This window comes from Eriocheir sinensis, chromosome 61 (assembly GCF_024679095.1).
Source record: "Eriocheir sinensis breed Jianghai 21 chromosome 61, ASM2467909v1, whole genome shotgun sequence".
Taxonomy (NCBI): Eukaryota; Metazoa; Arthropoda; class Malacostraca; order Decapoda; family Varunidae; genus Eriocheir; species Eriocheir sinensis.
Window position 1 is genome coordinate 10,499,332 of NC_066569.1, and position 17,500 is coordinate 10,516,831.

Consider the following 17,500-nt stretch of genomic DNA (forward strand, 5'->3'; position numbering starts at 1 on the left):
TATAACACAAAAAATAGAGAGAACTTGACCCCCTCCCCACTTATAACACAAAAAATAGACAGAACTTGACCCCCTCCCCACTTATAACGCAAAAAATAGACAGAACTTGACCCCCTCCCCACTTATAACACAAAAAATAGAGAGAACTTGACCCCCTCCCCACTTATAACGCAAAAAATAGACAGAACTTGACACCCTACCCACTTATAACACAAAAAATAGAGAGAACTTGACCCCCTCCCCACTTATAACGCAAAAAATAGACAGAACTTGACCCCCTCCCCACTTATAACACAAAAAATAGAGAGAACTTGACCCCCTCCCCACTTATAACACAAAAAATAGAGAGAACTTGACCCCCTCCCCACTTATAACACAAAAAATAGAGAGAACTTGACCCCCTCCCCACTTATAACGCAAAAATTAGAGAGAACTTGACCCCCTCCCCACTTATAACACAAAAATTAGAGAGAACTTGACCCCCTCCACACTTATAACGCAAAAAATAGAGAACTTAACCCCCTCCCCACTTATAACGCAAAAAATAGAGAGAACTTGACCCCCTTCACACTTATAACGCAAAAAATAGAGAACTTAACCCCCTCCCCACTTATAACACAAAAAATAGAGAGAACTTGACCCCCTCCACACTTATAACACAAAAAATAGAGAACTTGACCCCCTCCCCACTTATAACGCAAAAAATAGAGAGAACTTGACCCCCTCCACACTTATAACACAAAAAATAGAGAGAACTTGACCCCCTCCCCACTTATAACACAAAAAATAGAGAGAACTTGACCCCCTCCCCACTTATAACGCAAAAAATAGAGAGAACTTGACCCCCTCCCCACTTATAACGCAAAAATAGAGAGAACTTGACCCCTCCCACTTATAACACAAAAATAGAGAGAACATGACCCCCTCCCCACTTATAAAACAAAAAATAGAGAACTTGACCCTCCCACTTATAACACAAAAAGATAGAGAACTTGACCCCCTCCACACTTATAACACAAAAAATAGAGAGAACTTGACCCCTCCCACTTATAACGCAAAAAATAGAGAGAACTTGACCCCCTCCCCACTTATAACACAAAAAATAGAGAGAACTTGACCCCCTCCCCACTTATAACACAAAAAATAGAGAACTTGACCCCCTCCCCACTTATAACACACAAAATATAGAGAACTTGACCCCCTCCCCACTTATAACGCAAAAAATAGAGAACTTGACCCCTCCCACTTATAACACACAAAAATAGAGAGAACTTGACCCCTCCCACTTATAACACAAAATATAGAGAACTTGACCCCCTCCCCACTTATAACACAAAAAATAGACAGAACTTGACCCCCTCCACACTTATAACGCAAAAAATAGAGAACTTGACCCCCTCCACACTTATAACACAAAAAATAGAGAACTTGACCCCCTCCCCACTTATAACGCAAAAAATAAAGAGAACTTGACCCCCTCCCCACTTATAACGCAAAAAATAAAGAGAACTTGACCCCCTCCCCACTTATAACACAAAAAATAGACAGAACTTGACCCCCTCCACACTTATAACGCAAAAAATAGAGAGAACTTGACCCCCTCCCCACTTATAACACTTACGGGGAGATGACCAATGAGCGGCGTGATGGACTCAGACGTGTAGAGGACCTGTCCGGAACACGACACTGTCATGATGAAGCCGTCCAGCGCCTGAGGGACAAACAATGATAGGTCAACAAACAAACAAACAAACAAACAAACAAACAAACAATAAGAGATGAATAAGTAAACAATAAATTTGGGTCATTAATTTTTTCTTTTTTTTTCTATTTCTTCACCTTATTAGAGAGAGAGAGAGAGAGAGAGAGAGAGAGAGAGAGAGAGAGAGAGAGAGAGAGAGAGAGAGAGAGAGAGAGAGAGAGAGTGAGAGAGAGAGAGAGAGAGAGAGAGAGAGAGAGAGAGAGAGAGAGAGAGAGGTGTAAGTGGGAGTGGTGTAAGGAACCTCCTCCTCCTCTTCCTCCTCCTCCTCCTCCTTCTTCTCCTCCTCCTCCTCCTCCTTCTCCTCCTCCTTTCCAATTTGTCGCTTCCTACAAGTTTTTTTTTCTTCAATACTTTCCTAACTTATTATTTCCTCCTCCTCCTCCTCCTTCTCTTCCTCCTCCTCCTCCTCCTCCTCCTCCTCCTCCTCCACCAATTCTTCCTTTACTTCTTCATCGATTAATAGTTTCTCAATCATTTTCGTTTCCAATTTTCCTTCCTTCTCTCTCTCTCTCTCTCTCTCTCTCTCTCTGTTACCAATGTGTCTTCTCCCTCCACCTTTTCCTCCTCCTCCTCTTTTCTATCTTCTGTTCTCTTCCCCTCCTCCTCCTCCTCCTCCTCTCCTTTCGTTCCTTCCTTCCTTCCTTCCTTCCTTCCTTCCTCCTCTTCCTCCTCCTCCTCCCATTCTTACCTGTTGTCTTCCATCATCTCTCCTTCCTTCCTTCCTTCCTTCCTTCCTCTTCCTCCTCCTCCTCTCATTCTTTTCAGCTTCCTTCCATCATTTCTCCTTCCTTTCTTCCTTCCTTCCTTCCTTCCTTCCTTCCTTCCTTCCTACGATTTCCATATTGAGGTAGGAGGAGGAAAGGGTTTGATGAGGATTAGAAACACACACTCTCTCTCTCTCTCAGTGGATGCGATGACGGTTGATTAATAGACATATCGGCAGAGAGAGAGAGAGAGAGAGAGAGAGAGAGAGAGAGAGAGAGAGAGAGAGAGAGAGAGAGAGATAGAGAGAGACCCAAATAGCTTAAAGGGCAAGGTCGTTTAGCTTACAACGACCAATGGAGAGAGAGAGAGAGAGAGAGAGAGAGAGAGAGAGAGAGAGAGAGAGAGAGAGAGGAGGAGGAGGAGGACGAAAAGAAGAAGAAGAAGAAGAAGAAGAAGAAATAAAAAAGACGAAGAAATATAAATTGAAGAGAGAGAGAGAGAGAGAGAGAGAGAGAGAGAGAGAGAGAGAGAGAGAGAGAGAGAGAGAGATTGGTTGGTTGCATAAGGAACCTTTTACATAAGAGGAGGAGGAGGAGGTGGAGGGAGGAGGAGGAAGAGGAGGAGGAGGAGGAGGAGGAGGAGGAGGAGGAGGAGGAGGAGGAGGAGGAGGTGGAGGGAGGAGGAGGAGGAGGAAGAGGAGGAGGAGGAAGGAGTGTGGCCCTTATTCTCCACATTGGATAAACAAAATAACCAAGATTACAGAGAGAGAGAGAGAGAGAGAGAGAGAGAGAGAGAGAGAGACCCAAGTTATCGTACCGCTCTCAATCGACCTTCTGAACAATCTCTCTCTCTCAACCCTTGAACCTTGCATGACAGCGCTGAACTTGTGTTAATGCCTTTAAATATTACAGCATTCTCTCTCTCTCTCTCTCTCTCTCTCTCTCACACACACACACACACACACACACACAACATAATATCCAGAATCGATTCATCTTAATGTGTTTTTATTGCTTGCGTTGTTTGCTTGCGTTGTGTGTGTGTGTGTGTGTCCATGGTCTGGCCACGCGTAGACTCGTGATCCCCAGCCCGTGCCCTCCCTGAATGAGCTCACACGGGACGGTTCTCTGGGCTGAAACCTCCCACTCACACCCAGGAGGCGAGACACAAGTACCTCCCGCTGAGGCTGACCCGCCGTCTGCACTCCAAACCAGAACAGGGACTTCGGGGCTGAGGTGAGCACGCTACCACTGTGTTACGTGTAATTCTCAACTCGTCATCGCTAGCAGGTACAATCTCTGGGTGCTGCCGGAACCCTTACACACCACACACCCCATCACACACCGCTCCTCGTCAGTGCAAAATTCCCGGCCTGAGCGGGGCTCCAACCTCTGCCTGCCACGGAGCCTGACAGGAGGTGTGTGTGTGTGTGTGTGTGTGTGTGTGTGTGTGTGATGCTACAGAGGTGCATACTGTTCATCTTGTTATGCGCCTTCTCTCTCTCTCTGACGTACATTCCCGGTAAACCCAAACTTATCCAATGAAAATGACTCCCTCAACTACCATCCCGGAAGAGAGAGAGAGAGAGAGAGAGAGAGAGAGAGAGAGAGAGAGAGAGAATGGAGACACACACACACACACACACACACACACACACACACACACACACACACACACACCTGTATTTCTTAATAAATAACACCTGAGTTCACATGCTGCTGCTGATGATGATAGAGAATTATTATTTTTTTTATCATCATTTTTATTATATTCATCGTAATTAATGGTAAGGATTATTTGAGATTATATTGGTGATGAAAAAGTGCGATCACCTCTCTCTCTCTCTCTCTCTCTCTCTCTCTCCAAAGCTTGAGGTTAAGAGAAAAAAGATGACACGTGATATTTAGAACACGTGTCTCCTCTCTCTCTCTCTTTGATGCTAGAAATAAGACAGGGATTTGACGGACGGTTCGACTGAGAGAGAGAGAGAGAGAGAGAGAGAGAGAGAGAGAGAGAGAGAGAGAGAGAGAGAATCAATATACCAGTTCTTACACATTAAATTGACTATGTATGTTTATGTATGCATGTATGTATGTATGTATGTATATGTGTGTGTGTGTGTGTGTGTGTGTGTGTGTGTGTATGTATGTATGTATGTATGTATGTGCGTATGTGTGGCGAGAACCTATACAAAAAATACCTTGATAGGCCTCTCTCTCTCTCTTCCCATTATCGCGTCACCCAGCTAACTCCAGGTCACGTGACGTCCTCCTCGTGACGTCACTAACTCGTTCTCTGATTGGCTCCTGGCGTCCCCTGTACCCTCCCCTGATCGGTTACTTCACTCGTGACGTCACAGTGCGGTCTGTTCCCTGATTAGCTAAGGTCTGGTGTCACGCTACCCTTAACGTTGATTGGCTGATAGGAGAGAGAGAGAGAGAGAGAGAGAGAGAGAGAGAGAGAGAGAGAGAGAGAGAGAGAGAGAGAGAGAGAGAGAGAGAGAGAGAGAGAGAGAGAGAGAGAGAGAGAGAGAGAGAGATCCGATAAGGCGATACGGACACCAGCGGCCTCAAGATTCTGCCCGCCAACGTGCGAGGCTTTAGGACCAACATCGGGGAGCTGACACACGCCTTCGTCCTCAGGCACCACATCGACATAGTGGTGACAGTGGAGACCTTCCTGGACGACACATGCGCCACCACCTGTGATAAGATCCCCGGGTACTCGCACTGGGCCAGACGAGACCGCCACACAGGACAGGGGGGAGGCATTGCTGTTTGCCACCGAAACGGCCTGCAGATGGACGCCCTCACCACAGACACTCCCCTGGAAATGGAGATGATGTTCCTCCGCATCATTCTCGAGGACAGGAGCGCTCTGCTACTCTGTGCCATGTACCGGCCACAGTGGCAAGGCAGCGCCCCCCTCATCTACCTCACAGAGCACCTGGACGACCTTATGGCTGCCCACAGCTGTCAGTACGCGATGGTTGTGAGCGACCTAAATCAACACCTGGTGGCGAGGGCCTTCACCGAGCTCACAGCGGTGCATGCCCTGGCAGCGACTGCATGGGGCACGGTCCTTAACGGTGACCCACAACATGACGTCTCCGCCCTCACCACTGTCCTCAATACCGTCCAGCAGCAACACGTCCCCCACCGCACCTACTCAACCAGCCCAAAAGACCAGCCTTGGTTCGGGTACAGGTGCCGAATTGCAGCCGAAAAGAAACACAAGGCTTGGACACGATATAAAAGACACCCCACGCAGGAAAATAAGGCCCAACACAGACGAGCCTGCAAAAATATGACGAGGACAGCAAAGTGGGCAAAAGAAAGGTGGGATGCCGACAGGAGGAGAAAGCTGTCCTCTAACCAAACCGACCCGAAACAGTGGTGGGGGCTGGTGAAGGAGCAGCAAGGCCTCACCCCCCAGGAACGTATCCCGCCCCTGAGGAAACCCGACGGAGACCTGGCCATCACCAGCCGGGAAAAGGCTGACCTGCTGGCCTGTCACTTCAGTCAAAAGATGACAACCCAGGAACCAGACAGGCAGCCGCCCACCCTCCCCCAACTCATCGCCTCAAGACTAGAGAATGTGCTAATCTCTGAGGACGCTGTCAGGAGACATCTGAGGGGTGTCAACACCAGGAAGGCGCCAGGCCCTGACAGCGTCAGTCCATACTTACTGCGGCGATGCTCCGATGAGCTCACCAGCCCCCTCGCCCAGATCTTCCGGCGATGCCTGCAGAGCGGGGTGTGGCCTGCACAGTGGAAGGAGGCCAGAGTCACACCCGTACACATGAAAAAATCCAGGTCCGAGCCAGGCAATTACAGGCCAATATCACTCCTCCCAATCATCAGCAAGATATTTGAGAGGATCATCGGGGATTGACATCCTTCCTCGAGGAAAACCACCTGCAGTCACCGAAGCAGTTTGGTTTTCGGAAGGGCCGCTCTACCTCAGACCTCCTCCTTCTCCTCTCAAAGTCCTGGCATGACGCCCTTGATGACGGCCACCCCTCTCTCGTGATTGCCCTGGATATAGCTGGAGCGTTCGACTCCGTTTGGCACCGCGGTCTGACGGCGAAGCTACAGCAACTAGGCATCACGGGGGACCTGCTGCGCCTGCTCTCAAACTACCTGTTAGGCCGGAGCCTCCGCGTAGCAGTCAACGGAAGCACCTCGACCAGCTTCCCGGTGGAGGCCTCCGTTCCACAGGGGTCCGTCCTTGGACCTATTCTGTGGAACATATATTTTAACGACCTCCTGCAAACCATCCCGGCAGCAAGCGCCTACGCCGACGACTGCACCCTCTCCAGAACATACAAGAGAGAGGACGCCCAGGACGTGATAGAGTCCGTCAACAGACAGTTGGCAGACATAATGGCCTGGGGAAAGAGGTGGCAAGTCAGGTTTGCCCCTGACAAAACCCAGGCCATGGTAATATCACGTTCTCGGGAGGACGCGAGGCAACTCCACGGCAGACTGAGATTCGGGAACGACACCATCCCTCTGCAGGCCAGCGTCGACATCCTGGGCGTGGAGGTGGACTCCCAGCTGCGGTTCGACCGTCACCTTGAAAGGGTGGCGCACAAAGCCTCCCAGAAGGTGAACCTCCTGCGCCGCATGAAGAACCTCCTCGATGCTGAAGGCCTGAACACCCTCTATAAGGCACAAGTCCGTCCAGTGATGGAGTATGCACCGCTCACCTGGATGGCCAGCGCCCGCTGCCACCTCAACCTGCTAGACAAGGTGCAGAGGAGGGCTGAACGCCTCATCAACGGCACCCAGCACCACCGACCGAGCCAGTGGGAGACACAGCGACAACAACAACAACAACAACAACAACACCCACACGAAGGAAGGGCAAGACCAGCCACGAACCAGCTGAATAGCCTGGAGCACCGTCGCCGCGTCGCTGCCCTGACGGTGCACAAGTGGGCCTAGTGCCCCACCTGACGGACCTGAGGGCGACCTGGAGGAGGTCTGAGCGCAGCACGAGAACGGTGCTGAGCAACGCCTCCCTCCTGGAAGTGCCAATGGCCCGCTCCAGCACCCACCAACGTGCCTTCTCCATCGCAGCGGTGGTGTGGTGGAACAACCTCACTGCTGATGTGGATGTGACACAACTGTCCACTCAGCAGATGAAGGTTGCGTCCCACAGGTGGCTACTCCTACACCCACCGTAAACATGTATATAATTGTATAATATAATCGGCAGAAGCTTTTAAATAGCTCCCCAACGGTCGGGGGAACTTTAGCACAGAAAAATAATACTGCCATGTACTAATGTACTGAACATGTTTAAATAAAAGAGAGAGAGAGAGAGAGAGAGAGAGAGAGAGAGAGAGAGAGAGAGAGAGAGAGAGAGAGAGAGAGAGAGAGAGAGAGAGAGAGAGAGAGAGAGAGAGAGAATGTTTGTTATGAGAAAATTTAATTAAATATTTTCCCTTGAGCGCCAGAGAAAGAGGAGGAGAAATAATAGGAAGGTAATTACAACAGGAAAGTTAATGAGGTGAGGTGGGCTGACTTTATTAGAGGTGAGGAGGAGAAATAAGAGGATTAGGAGAAGGATCAGGAGGAGGAGGAGGAACACAAAGGAACACAAAGGAAGAACAAACAACAGCAGACCTGCTGGTCCTTACGAGGTTGTTTGTGACAGGCTACACTAACTATCTAATCAAAGGTGGAAGATGAAGGACAGCAAAGGCGAAGGCTCCTCCCCACCCCCCCATCCCTCCAGCCAAAGCTGGCAGGAAAGGAAAAAGAACCATGCAGCATGGAAAAACTGCATGGAATTTATGTAGGAAAGAGGAAAGAACTACCATTACTGCTACCACTAACCGGGCGATAAAAGCGGACAAGGACACCAGTATTCGAAAGAACTTAACGTTATTACGACAATGAGTAATATCTTAGTTGCTGGTTGGATTCAAAACACTTGTCTAATCTATTCTTGAAGGCCGTAACTGTTGTACTATCAACGACATCACAAGGTAGAGTTCCAAACATTAACAACTCGATTGAAGAAGAAGTGTTTAGCTTCGTGCGACGAGAATTTTTTACCACTTATCTTCAAATTGTGATTTCTTCTTGTTCTATTTGATCGATCAATTGTAAAGTAATCTTCCGCATTAATATCACTGAATCCTTTAAACATTTTAAACACTTCTATTAGATCGCCTCGCATTCTTCGTTTTGATAGGCTGAATAAATTTACTTCTTTAAGCCTTTGTTCATATGACAAATTTCTCAACCTAGGAATCATCTTTGTTACTCTTCGTTGGACCCGTTCCAACTTTTCTATGTCTTTTCTGTAGTAGGAAGACCAAAACTGTACACAGTACTCTAGACGGGGTCGAACCAACGAATTATACAGTTTTAATATTACTTTTCCGATTTATTATTAAAGACTCGTCCGATGAAGCCAACCAATTTGTTTGCAGTTTTAACTACCTCTGAACAATGCTGACCGGGCTTTAAATCGCTTGATATAGTGATTCCAAGATCCTTTTCTTTACTTACTGCAGAAAGTTGTTGGCCATTCATTACGTACCGAACGCGATTGTTATTTTTTCCGATGTGCAACACTTTACATTTCTGAACGTTAAATTTCATTTGCCATTGATTGGCCCAACGTGCAAGTCGATCTATATCTGATTGTAAAGCTTCTTCGTCGAGTGTCGCAGTTACTTTACTAGCAATTTTTGTGTCATCAGCAAATTTTGATACTTTGCAAGTGAGCCCATCATCGATATCATTAACATAAATTAAGAAGAGCATGGGGCCAAGCACTGATCCTTGAGGTACGCCGCTTTTGACATCGAGCCAGTTAGATGTAACACCATTTAGAACTACTCTCTGTTTCCGCTCAGAGAGCCAGTCCGCAAGCCAATTGTGAATGTTACCCGAGATACCGTGCGCCAGTAGTTTGCTGAGCAATCGTTTGGAGGAAGGAGGAGGAGGAGGAGGAGGAGGAGGAGGAGGAGGTAAGGGGGTTGATGGGACAGGAAGATAGGAAGGCGATAAGAAGGGAAGGGTGGAAGGGGAGCTAAGGAAGAGGAGGTACAGTCTCAGTAAACATTAAAATTCGTGTGTTTATGTTCGAGAGTTTGGCAAAATAGTAGTAGTAGTAGTAGTAGTAGTAGTATAGTAGTAGTAATAGAAGTAGTAGTAGTAGTAGTAGTAGTAGTAGTAGTAGTAGTAGTAGTAGTAGTAGCAGTAAAGGTGATGGTAATAATAAAATTAAAAATATATATAAATGCTGAAGCGACCAACGATGCAAAAGTCTAAGGAAAGAAGACATAAGATTTGACAGTGATAATAAAAACTAATAATAAAAAAAAAATAATAAAAATAATAATAATAATAATAATAATAATAAGAAGAAGAAGAAGAGGAAGAAGAAGAAGAAGAAGAAGAAGAAGAATGCACACCTGTTAATTGCTTTCCTTTTCCTGTCCTTCATCATCTCTTTCCCATCCTCTCCCTTCCCTTCCCTTCCCTTCCCTCCCTTTCCTTCCCTTCCCTTCCCTTCCCTCCCCTTCACTCCCCTACCCTTCCTTCCCTTTCCTTCCCTCCCTTCCCTTCCCTTCCTTCCTCCCTTCACTCCCTACCCTTCCTTCCCTTTCCTTCCCTCCCATCCCTTCCTTTCCTCCCCTTCACTCCCTACCCTCCCTTCCCTTCCCTTCCCTTCCCTTCCCCTACAGAGGTAAGTACTAATATACCTGTGGAAGACGCCAGGTGTTCGGTAACTGTCCATCGCCCGCAAGGAGGAGGAGGAGGAGGAGGAGGAGGAGGAGGTTAGGTTAGGTTACTGCAATTACATAAAAACCAACACATTCCTTGGTGAGATTTAAGGAGAAGGAGGAAGAGGAAGAGGAAGAGGGAGAGGAAGAGGAAGACGAGGAGGAAGGAGGAGGATCTTTTATCAAACTAAGTTACCTTCATTTATCTCTCACTTCAATCAACTTTCTCTCTCTCTCTCTCTCTCTCTCTCTCTCTCTCTCTCTCTCTCTCTCTCTCTTTAATAAGTCGGGCAACACTGCAGGGAGAGGAGGACACACTTCTGCTGCCTTCCTTGCTGTCCGGCTCTCAGCTCACTTTCGCTTCCCTTCGTTGTCTCTCACTTCCGCACTTATTTATATTCAGCTGTACTTCAATTTTCATCATCACGATGCGCCTTGACGTTGTTCTGGCGATGCTGTGGTGGGCCCTCGTCACCAGATTGCTCCTGGAGAGCATCGGGTTCGGCCCCACAACCCCGCCCGCCAAGGAGCTGCTGCCCGTCGCCGCGCCTGGGGAAGGAGGACCACCGGCGGCACAGCTCGGGGTCCAAAAGGCGTGGGTGACTGCCGGTCTGCTGGCCGAGCAGGAGCGGACACACCAGGCCATGCAGGACCTGGCAAGACAAAACGCCCTACTGTCCGTCCTCCTGCTGCAGGCCACCGATGAAGCCAGCGTCCTACACAGGGCGCTGCTGGCTCAACAAGCGGCTTGCAGACACAAAGAACAGCAAAGGTCAGCCCTGGAGGAACAAAACAGCGCGCTCCTCAATGACCTGTACTTATTGCGAGGCGAAAATAACGTCTTGCTCAACGACCTGTATAAGGCTGGAAAGATCATTCACAGGATGCGAAAAGTTGTGTTCTCATTCCGGGAAGAAAACAACGGCCTGCTCCGTGACCTAACTAACGCTAGGAAGGAAACTGACAGGCTGCAAGAAGTCGTCTCCTTCTCCTGGGAAGAAAATAATGGTCTGGTTAAGGCGCTGATCACCTGCCGGGCAGAGAATAACGACCTTGTGAAAGCGCAAGCCATCTCAAACGATGAAAAATCCGAAATTGTCAAAGCGCTGGGCATTACCAAGGCTGAAAACAACGACCTTGTGAAAACGCTTGACATTACCAAGGCTGAAAACAACGACCTTGTGAAAACGCTTGACATTACCAAGGCTGAAAACAACGACCTTGTGAAAACGCTTGACATTACCAAGGCTGAAAACAACGACCTTGTGAAAACGCTTGACATTACCAAGGCTGAAAACAACGACCTTGTGAAAACGCTTGACATTACCAAGGCTGAAAACAAAGACCTTGTGAAAGCGCTGGACATTACCAAGGCTGAAAACAACGACCTTGTGAAAACGCTGGACATTACCAAGGCAGAAAAATCCGACCTTGTGAAAACGCTGGACATTTCCAAGGCTGAAAAATCCGACCTTGTGAAAGCGCTGGACATTTCCAAGGCTGAAAAATCCGACCTTGTGAAAGCGCTTGACATTTCCAAGGCTGAAAACAACGACCTAGTGAAAGCGCTGGACATTACCAAGGCTGAAAACAACGACCTTGTGAAAGCGCTGGACATTACCAAGGCTGAAAACAACGACCTTGTGAAAACGCTGGACATTACCAAGGCTGAAAACAACGACCTTGTGAAAACGCTGGACATTACCAAGGCTGAAAACAACGACCTTGTGAAAGCGCTTGACATTACCAAGGCTGAAAACAACGACCTTGTGAAAACGCTGGACATTACCAAGGCTGAAAACAACGACCTTGTCAAACCGCTGGACATGTCCGAGGAAGAAAATGACGACATTGTAAAAGCGCTAGACATGTCCAAGGAAGAAAATGACGACATTGTAAAAGCGCTGGACATGTTCAAGGAAGAATATGACGACATTGTAAAAGCGCTGGCCATGTCCAAGGAAGAATATGACGACATTGTAAAAGCGCTGGCCATGTCCAAGGAAGAAAACGACGACATTATAAAAGCGTTAGACATCTTCTTGGAAAAAAATTACGACATTGTAAAAGCGCTGGACATGTCCAAAGAAGAAAATGACGAACTTGAAAAAGCGCTGGACATGTCCAAAGAAGAAAATGACGACTTTGTAAAAGCGCTGGACATGTCCAAAGAAGAAAATGACGACTTTGTAAAAGCGCTGGACATGTCCAAGGAAGAAAATGACTTTGTAAAAGCGCTGGACATGTCCAAGGAAGAAAATGACTTTGTAAAAGCGCTGGACATGTCCAAAGAAGAAAACGATGACTTTGTAAAAGCGCTGGACATGTCCAAGGAAGAAAATGACGACATTGTAAAAGCGCTGGACATGTCCAAAGAAGAAAATGATGACTTTGTAAAAGCGCTGGACATGTCGAAGGAAGAAAATGACGACATTGTAAAAGCGCTGGACATGTCCAAAGAAGAAAATGATGACTTTGTAAAAGCGCTGGACATGTCGAAGGAAGAAAATGACGACATTGTAAAAGTGCTGGACATGTCCAAAGAAGAAAACTCTGACATTGTAAAAGCGCTGGACATGTCGAAGGAAGAAAATGACGACATTGTAAAAGCGCTGGACATGTCCAAAGAAGAAAATGACGACTTTGTAAAAGCGCTGGACATGTCGAAGGAAGAAAATGACGACATTGTAAAAGCGCTGGACATGTTCAAAGAAGAAAATGATGACTTTGTAAAAGCGCTGGACATGTCGAAGGAAGAAAATGACGACATTGTAAAAGCGCTGGACATGTTCAAAGAAGAAAATGACGACATTGTAAAAGCGCTGGACATGTCCAAAGAAGAAAATGATGACTTTGTAAAAGCGCTGGACATGTCGAAGGAAGAAAATGACGACATTGTAAAAGCGCTGGACATGTTCAAAGAAGAAAATGACGACTTTGTAAAAGCGCTGGACATGTCCAAAGAAGAAAATGACGACATTGTAAAAGCGCTGGACATGTCCAAAGAAGAAAATGACGACTTTGTAAAAGCGCTGGACATGTCCAAAGAAGAAAATGACGACTTTGTAAAAGCGCTGGACATGTCCAAAGAAGAAAATGACGACATTGTAAATGCGCTGGACATGTCCAAAGAAGAAAATGACGAACTTGTAAAAGCGCTGGACATGTCCAAGGAAGAAAATGACGACTTTGTAAAAGCGCTGGACATGTCGAAGGAAGAAAATGACGACATTGTAAAAGCGCTGGACATGTCCAAAGAAGAAAATGACGATCTTGTAAAAGCGCTGGACATGTTCAAAGAAGAAAATGACGAACTTGTAAAAGCGCTAGACATGTCCAAAGAAGAAAATGACGACATTGTAAAAGCGCTGGACATGTCCAAAGAAGAAAATGACGACATTGTAAAAGCGCTGGACATGTTCAAAGAAGAAAATGACGAACTTGTAAAAGCGCTGGACATGTCCAAAAAAGAAAATGACGACTTTGTAAAAGCGCTGGACATGTCCAAAGAAGAAAATGACGACTTTGTAAAAGCGCTGGACATGTCCAAAGAAGAAAATGACGATCTTGTAAAAGCGCTGGACATGTTCAAAGAAGAAAATGACGACACTGTAAAAGCGCTAGACATGTCCAAAGAAGAAAATGACGACATTGTAAAAGCGCTGGACATGTCCAAAGAAGAAAATGACGAACTTGTAAAAGCGCTGGACATGTTCAAAGAAGAAAATGACGAACTTGTAAAAGCGCTGGACATGTCCAAAGAAGAAAATGACGAACTTGTAAAAGCGCTGGACATGTCGAAGGAAGAAAATGACGACATTGTAAAAGCGCTGGACATGTCCAAAGAAGAAAATGACGAACTTGTAAAAGCGCTGGACATGTTCAAAGAAGAAAATGACGAACTTGTAAATGCGCTGGACATATCCAAAGAAGAAAATGACGAACTTGTAAAAGCGCTGGACATGTCCAAAGAAGAAAATGACGACATTATAAAAGCGCTAGACATGTCCAAGGAAGAAAATGACGACATTGTAAAAGCGTTGGACATGTCCAAGGAAGAATATGACGACATTGTAAAAGCGCTGGACATGTCCAAGGAAGAAAATGACGACATTGTAAAAGCGCTAGACATGTCCAAAGAAGAAAATGACGACTTTGTAAAAGCGCTGGACATGTCCAAGGAAGAAAATGACGACATTGTAAAAGCGCTGGACATGTCCAAAGAAGAAAATGACGACTTTGTAAAAGCGCTGGACATCTTCTTGGAAGAAAATAACGACCTTGTTAAAGCGCTGGACATCCCAAACGTTGAAAATGGAGGCCATGCCGCCCATGAATCTGCTCCCGTCGTCTCCGAGGAAGTCGGTCCTGCAGAAGACGAGCCCAATCTTCCACCGCCACTCGTTCCCATCGAGGAGGCCAAGGATACAGACGACTTGGATTACAGTGTTGAGCTCCTTCCAGCTGACGGAACCCATGACACTGACGAGGACACTCTACAACAATGACCACGATATGCTCCACTGAGCTCCTTCCAGCTGACGGAACCCATGACACTGACGAGGACACTCTACAACAATGACCACGATATGCTCCACTGAGCTCCTTCCAGCTGACGGAATCCATGACACTGACGAGGACAATCTACAACAATGACCATGATATGCTCCACTGACCTCCTTCCAGCTGACGGAATCCATGACACTGACGAGGACACTCTACAACAATGACCATGATATGCTCCACTGTCCTCGTTCCTGTTGAGGAAGACACCCCTCCCTCTCCCCATCCTTCCCCCCGACGTAACTCCCCTATCGTCGACCTCCCCTCCTCCCCCCTCCCCCTCCCGGCTTCCTCAACACTCGGTCACCGGCGGTTCTTCGGGACAAAGCTCTGGTTCAATTTCTCTTGGAGCCCTGAGCATCTTGCACCAAACCGCGCTGTATTTCTCACGTTTCTTAAAACCTTTCTATCTATCAGTAAATTTATCCTAAAGGTACTATAGTATTTCCATTTGAAACTGGCCGGTGGGGTGTAGGCCTATGCGGGTCAGCCCCGCCCCACATATCTGCCACACACTCGAAGACTTCTCGCTTCCTCTCATATGTCAGCTACTTAATACCTTTAAATTAATTTAATTAAATGATTGGATAATCTAATAAGGTCATAGTGTTGAGATTGTTTCGTTTTTAGGATAATAACAAAGATTTTGTATAAATACCCCGACACTGGACACTGTTGGAATACAACGTTGTCCAGTGTCGGGGTATTTATACAAAATGGAAATACTATAGTATGTGTGTGTGTGTGTGTGTGTGTGTGTGTGTGTGTGTGTGAGTGTTATGTACTGAATGCCTACGCGTGCCGTGCGCGTTCCAATACCAGCGACTCTGATCTCGACTTGTTTGTCCTTCACTGGATACGGACAGGTCATTGTGCAGGCCAGTATTGTGGTGTTTGGATACGGACAGGTCATTGTGCAGGCCAGTATTGTGGTGTTTGGATACGGACAGGTCATTGTGCAGGCCAGTATTGTGGTGTTTGGATACGGACAGGTCATTGAGCAGGCCAGTATTGTGGTGTTTGGATACGGACAGGTCATTGTGCAGGCCAGTATTGTGGTGTTTGGATACGGACAGGTCATTGTGCAGGCCAGTATTCTGGTGTTTGGATACGGACAGGTCATTGTGCAGGCCAGTATTGTGGTGTTTGGATACGGACAGGCCATTGTTCAGGCCGCTGTTTTCTTGCTCCAGTGCCAACCGTTGCTGTTCCTTCTCTCTTCGAGCGTTTCCTTGGCCAGCACCGCCCCGTGCAGGACGCTGGCTTCGTGTTTGGCCTGAAGGAGGAGGACAGGAGGGCGTTTTGTCTGGTCCGTTTCACAGGGTCGTCCCTTTCATCCTTGGTGACTGACAGCTGTTTCGCTCTTACACCTGTATTGGCACGTGTTTGGAAGGAAGGAAAGAAGGAGGAAAGGAAGGAAGGAAAGGAAGGATGGATAGGAAGAAATAATAAAGACGGAGAAAGAAGAAAGATAAAAACGAACGGGAAGAGGGACAGAAGGAAAGAAGAAAGAGAAAAAAAGAGAAAAAGGAAAGGAAAGGAGGGAAGGAAGAAGAGAGAAAGACATACTGAGAAAGAATTAAAGACAAAAATAAAGAGAGAGAGAGAGAGAGAGAGAGAGAGAGAGAGAGAGAGAGAGAGAGAACAAAATGAGCCATCCCAGCAGTGTGCCAATTCCCCCCAGTGACACGTGTGGGAACCTAATCACACACACACACACACACACACACACACACACACACACACACACTAAGAAAAGGTATTTTGCATTTAATTGTCAAATAATTCCTTTCTTCTTCTTTGTGAAGAGGAGGACGAGGAGGAGGAGGAGGAGGAGGAGAACGAGAACAAGTATGATATAAACTACCACTAACAACAACAACAACAACAACAACAACAACAACAACAACAAATGAAGGAAGAGGAGGAAGAAGAAGAGGAAGAAGAGGAGGAAGAGGAGGTAATGCAATAGCCAATCAACACATAGAAGGAGGAGGAGGAAACGAAGGCGCACAGCTGTTTAGAAGATGCCGCTGGTTTCTGAGTTGGCAATACTGACGTCTCTTAGCACGGGAGGGCAGGAAACACGAGCGTAGGGGTTGGTAACAATGACGGGAGGGCTGGGAACACGGGCGTAGGGGTTGGTAACAATGACGGGAGGGCTGGCAACACGGGCGTAGGGGTTGGTAACAAGACGGGAGGGCTGGCAACACGGGCGTAGGGGTTGGTAACAATGACGGGAGGGCTGGCAACACGGGCGTAGGGGTTGGTAACAAGACGGGAGGGCTGGCAACACGGGCGGAAAAGTTTAGTTAGGGTACAACAAGTTTCTTTATACGCGAGAAAATCAGTAAAGTCAATATATATTTTTTTACTTTTTTTTTCGCTCAGAAGCTGTATGAAAAAGAGCAATTAATTAACAAGAAAAAGGAGAATATTAGAGCAAAAAAACAAGGATTATAATTGCAACCCAAAAACAGAGGGAGAATAATGGAAGAAAATTCTAATGTTGTAAGGAAACGAGAATCGAAGCAAGGGGGGAGAGAGAGAGAGAGAGAGAGAGAGAGAGAGAGAGAGAGAGAGAGAGAGAGAGAGAGAGAGAGAGAGAGAGAAAAGTGTCCCAAAAGCCCCCAACATCTCCAACATGGACTATGAGGTCACAGTGGTGGAGAGTGACATGAGGGTGTGTCGGGAGTGACATGAGAAGGGAAGGAAAGGGG

General features: G+C 46.9%; 2 protein-coding genes across 51 annotated transcripts in view; both read right to left on the bottom strand.

Annotated features, from left to right (window-relative positions):
* Positions 1 to 17,500, bottom strand: part of LOC126986034 (neuronal PAS domain-containing protein 2-like) — a gene marked incomplete in the record, with an annotated part of 127,321 nt that overhangs the window by 107,999 nt on the left and 1,822 nt on the right.
* On the bottom strand, positions 10,227 to 15,426 carry LOC126986448 (uncharacterized). 50 transcript variants are annotated; one of them, XM_050842619.1, is made up of 8 exons: positions 14,894 to 15,426; positions 14,372 to 14,745; positions 13,868 to 14,077; positions 13,574 to 13,783; positions 11,984 to 13,531; positions 11,648 to 11,941; positions 11,564 to 11,605; positions 10,229 to 11,521 (listed from the first exon to the last, which is right to left on the bottom strand). In XM_050842619.1, exons 2-5 carry the CDS (start codon positions 14,693 to 14,695, stop codon positions 12,248 to 12,250), a joined length of 2,028 nt encoding a protein of 675 aa, XP_050698576.1. In that variant the 5' UTR covers positions 14,696 to 14,745; positions 14,894 to 15,426; the 3' UTR covers positions 10,229 to 11,521; positions 11,564 to 11,605; positions 11,648 to 11,941; positions 11,984 to 12,247. The 50 variants fall into 50 exon arrangements, with proteins under 50 accessions (XP_050698589.1, XP_050698583.1, XP_050698576.1 ...); XM_050842613.1 differs by having other exon boundaries at positions 14,372 to 14,819; positions 14,894 to 15,425; XM_050842639.1 differs by having other exon boundaries at positions 13,868 to 13,993; positions 14,036 to 14,077; positions 14,372 to 15,421.

Excerpts from the sequence above, each read along its gene's own strand:
- LOC126986448 (XM_050842632.1), bottom strand. The coding sequence starts at position 14,695 with ATGGGTTCCGTCAGCTGGAAGGAGCTCAACACTGTAATCCAAGTCGTC. Across the intron at positions 14,078-14,371 it reads ATGTCCAGCGCTTTTACAAA|TTCGTCATTTTCTTCTTTGG; the intron begins GTCGTCATTTTC and ends CGCTTTTACAAG. Across the intron at positions 13,532-13,573 it reads ATGTCCAGCGCTTTTACAAT|TTCGTCATTTTCTTCTTTGA; the intron begins GTCGTCATTTTC and ends CGCTTTTACAAG.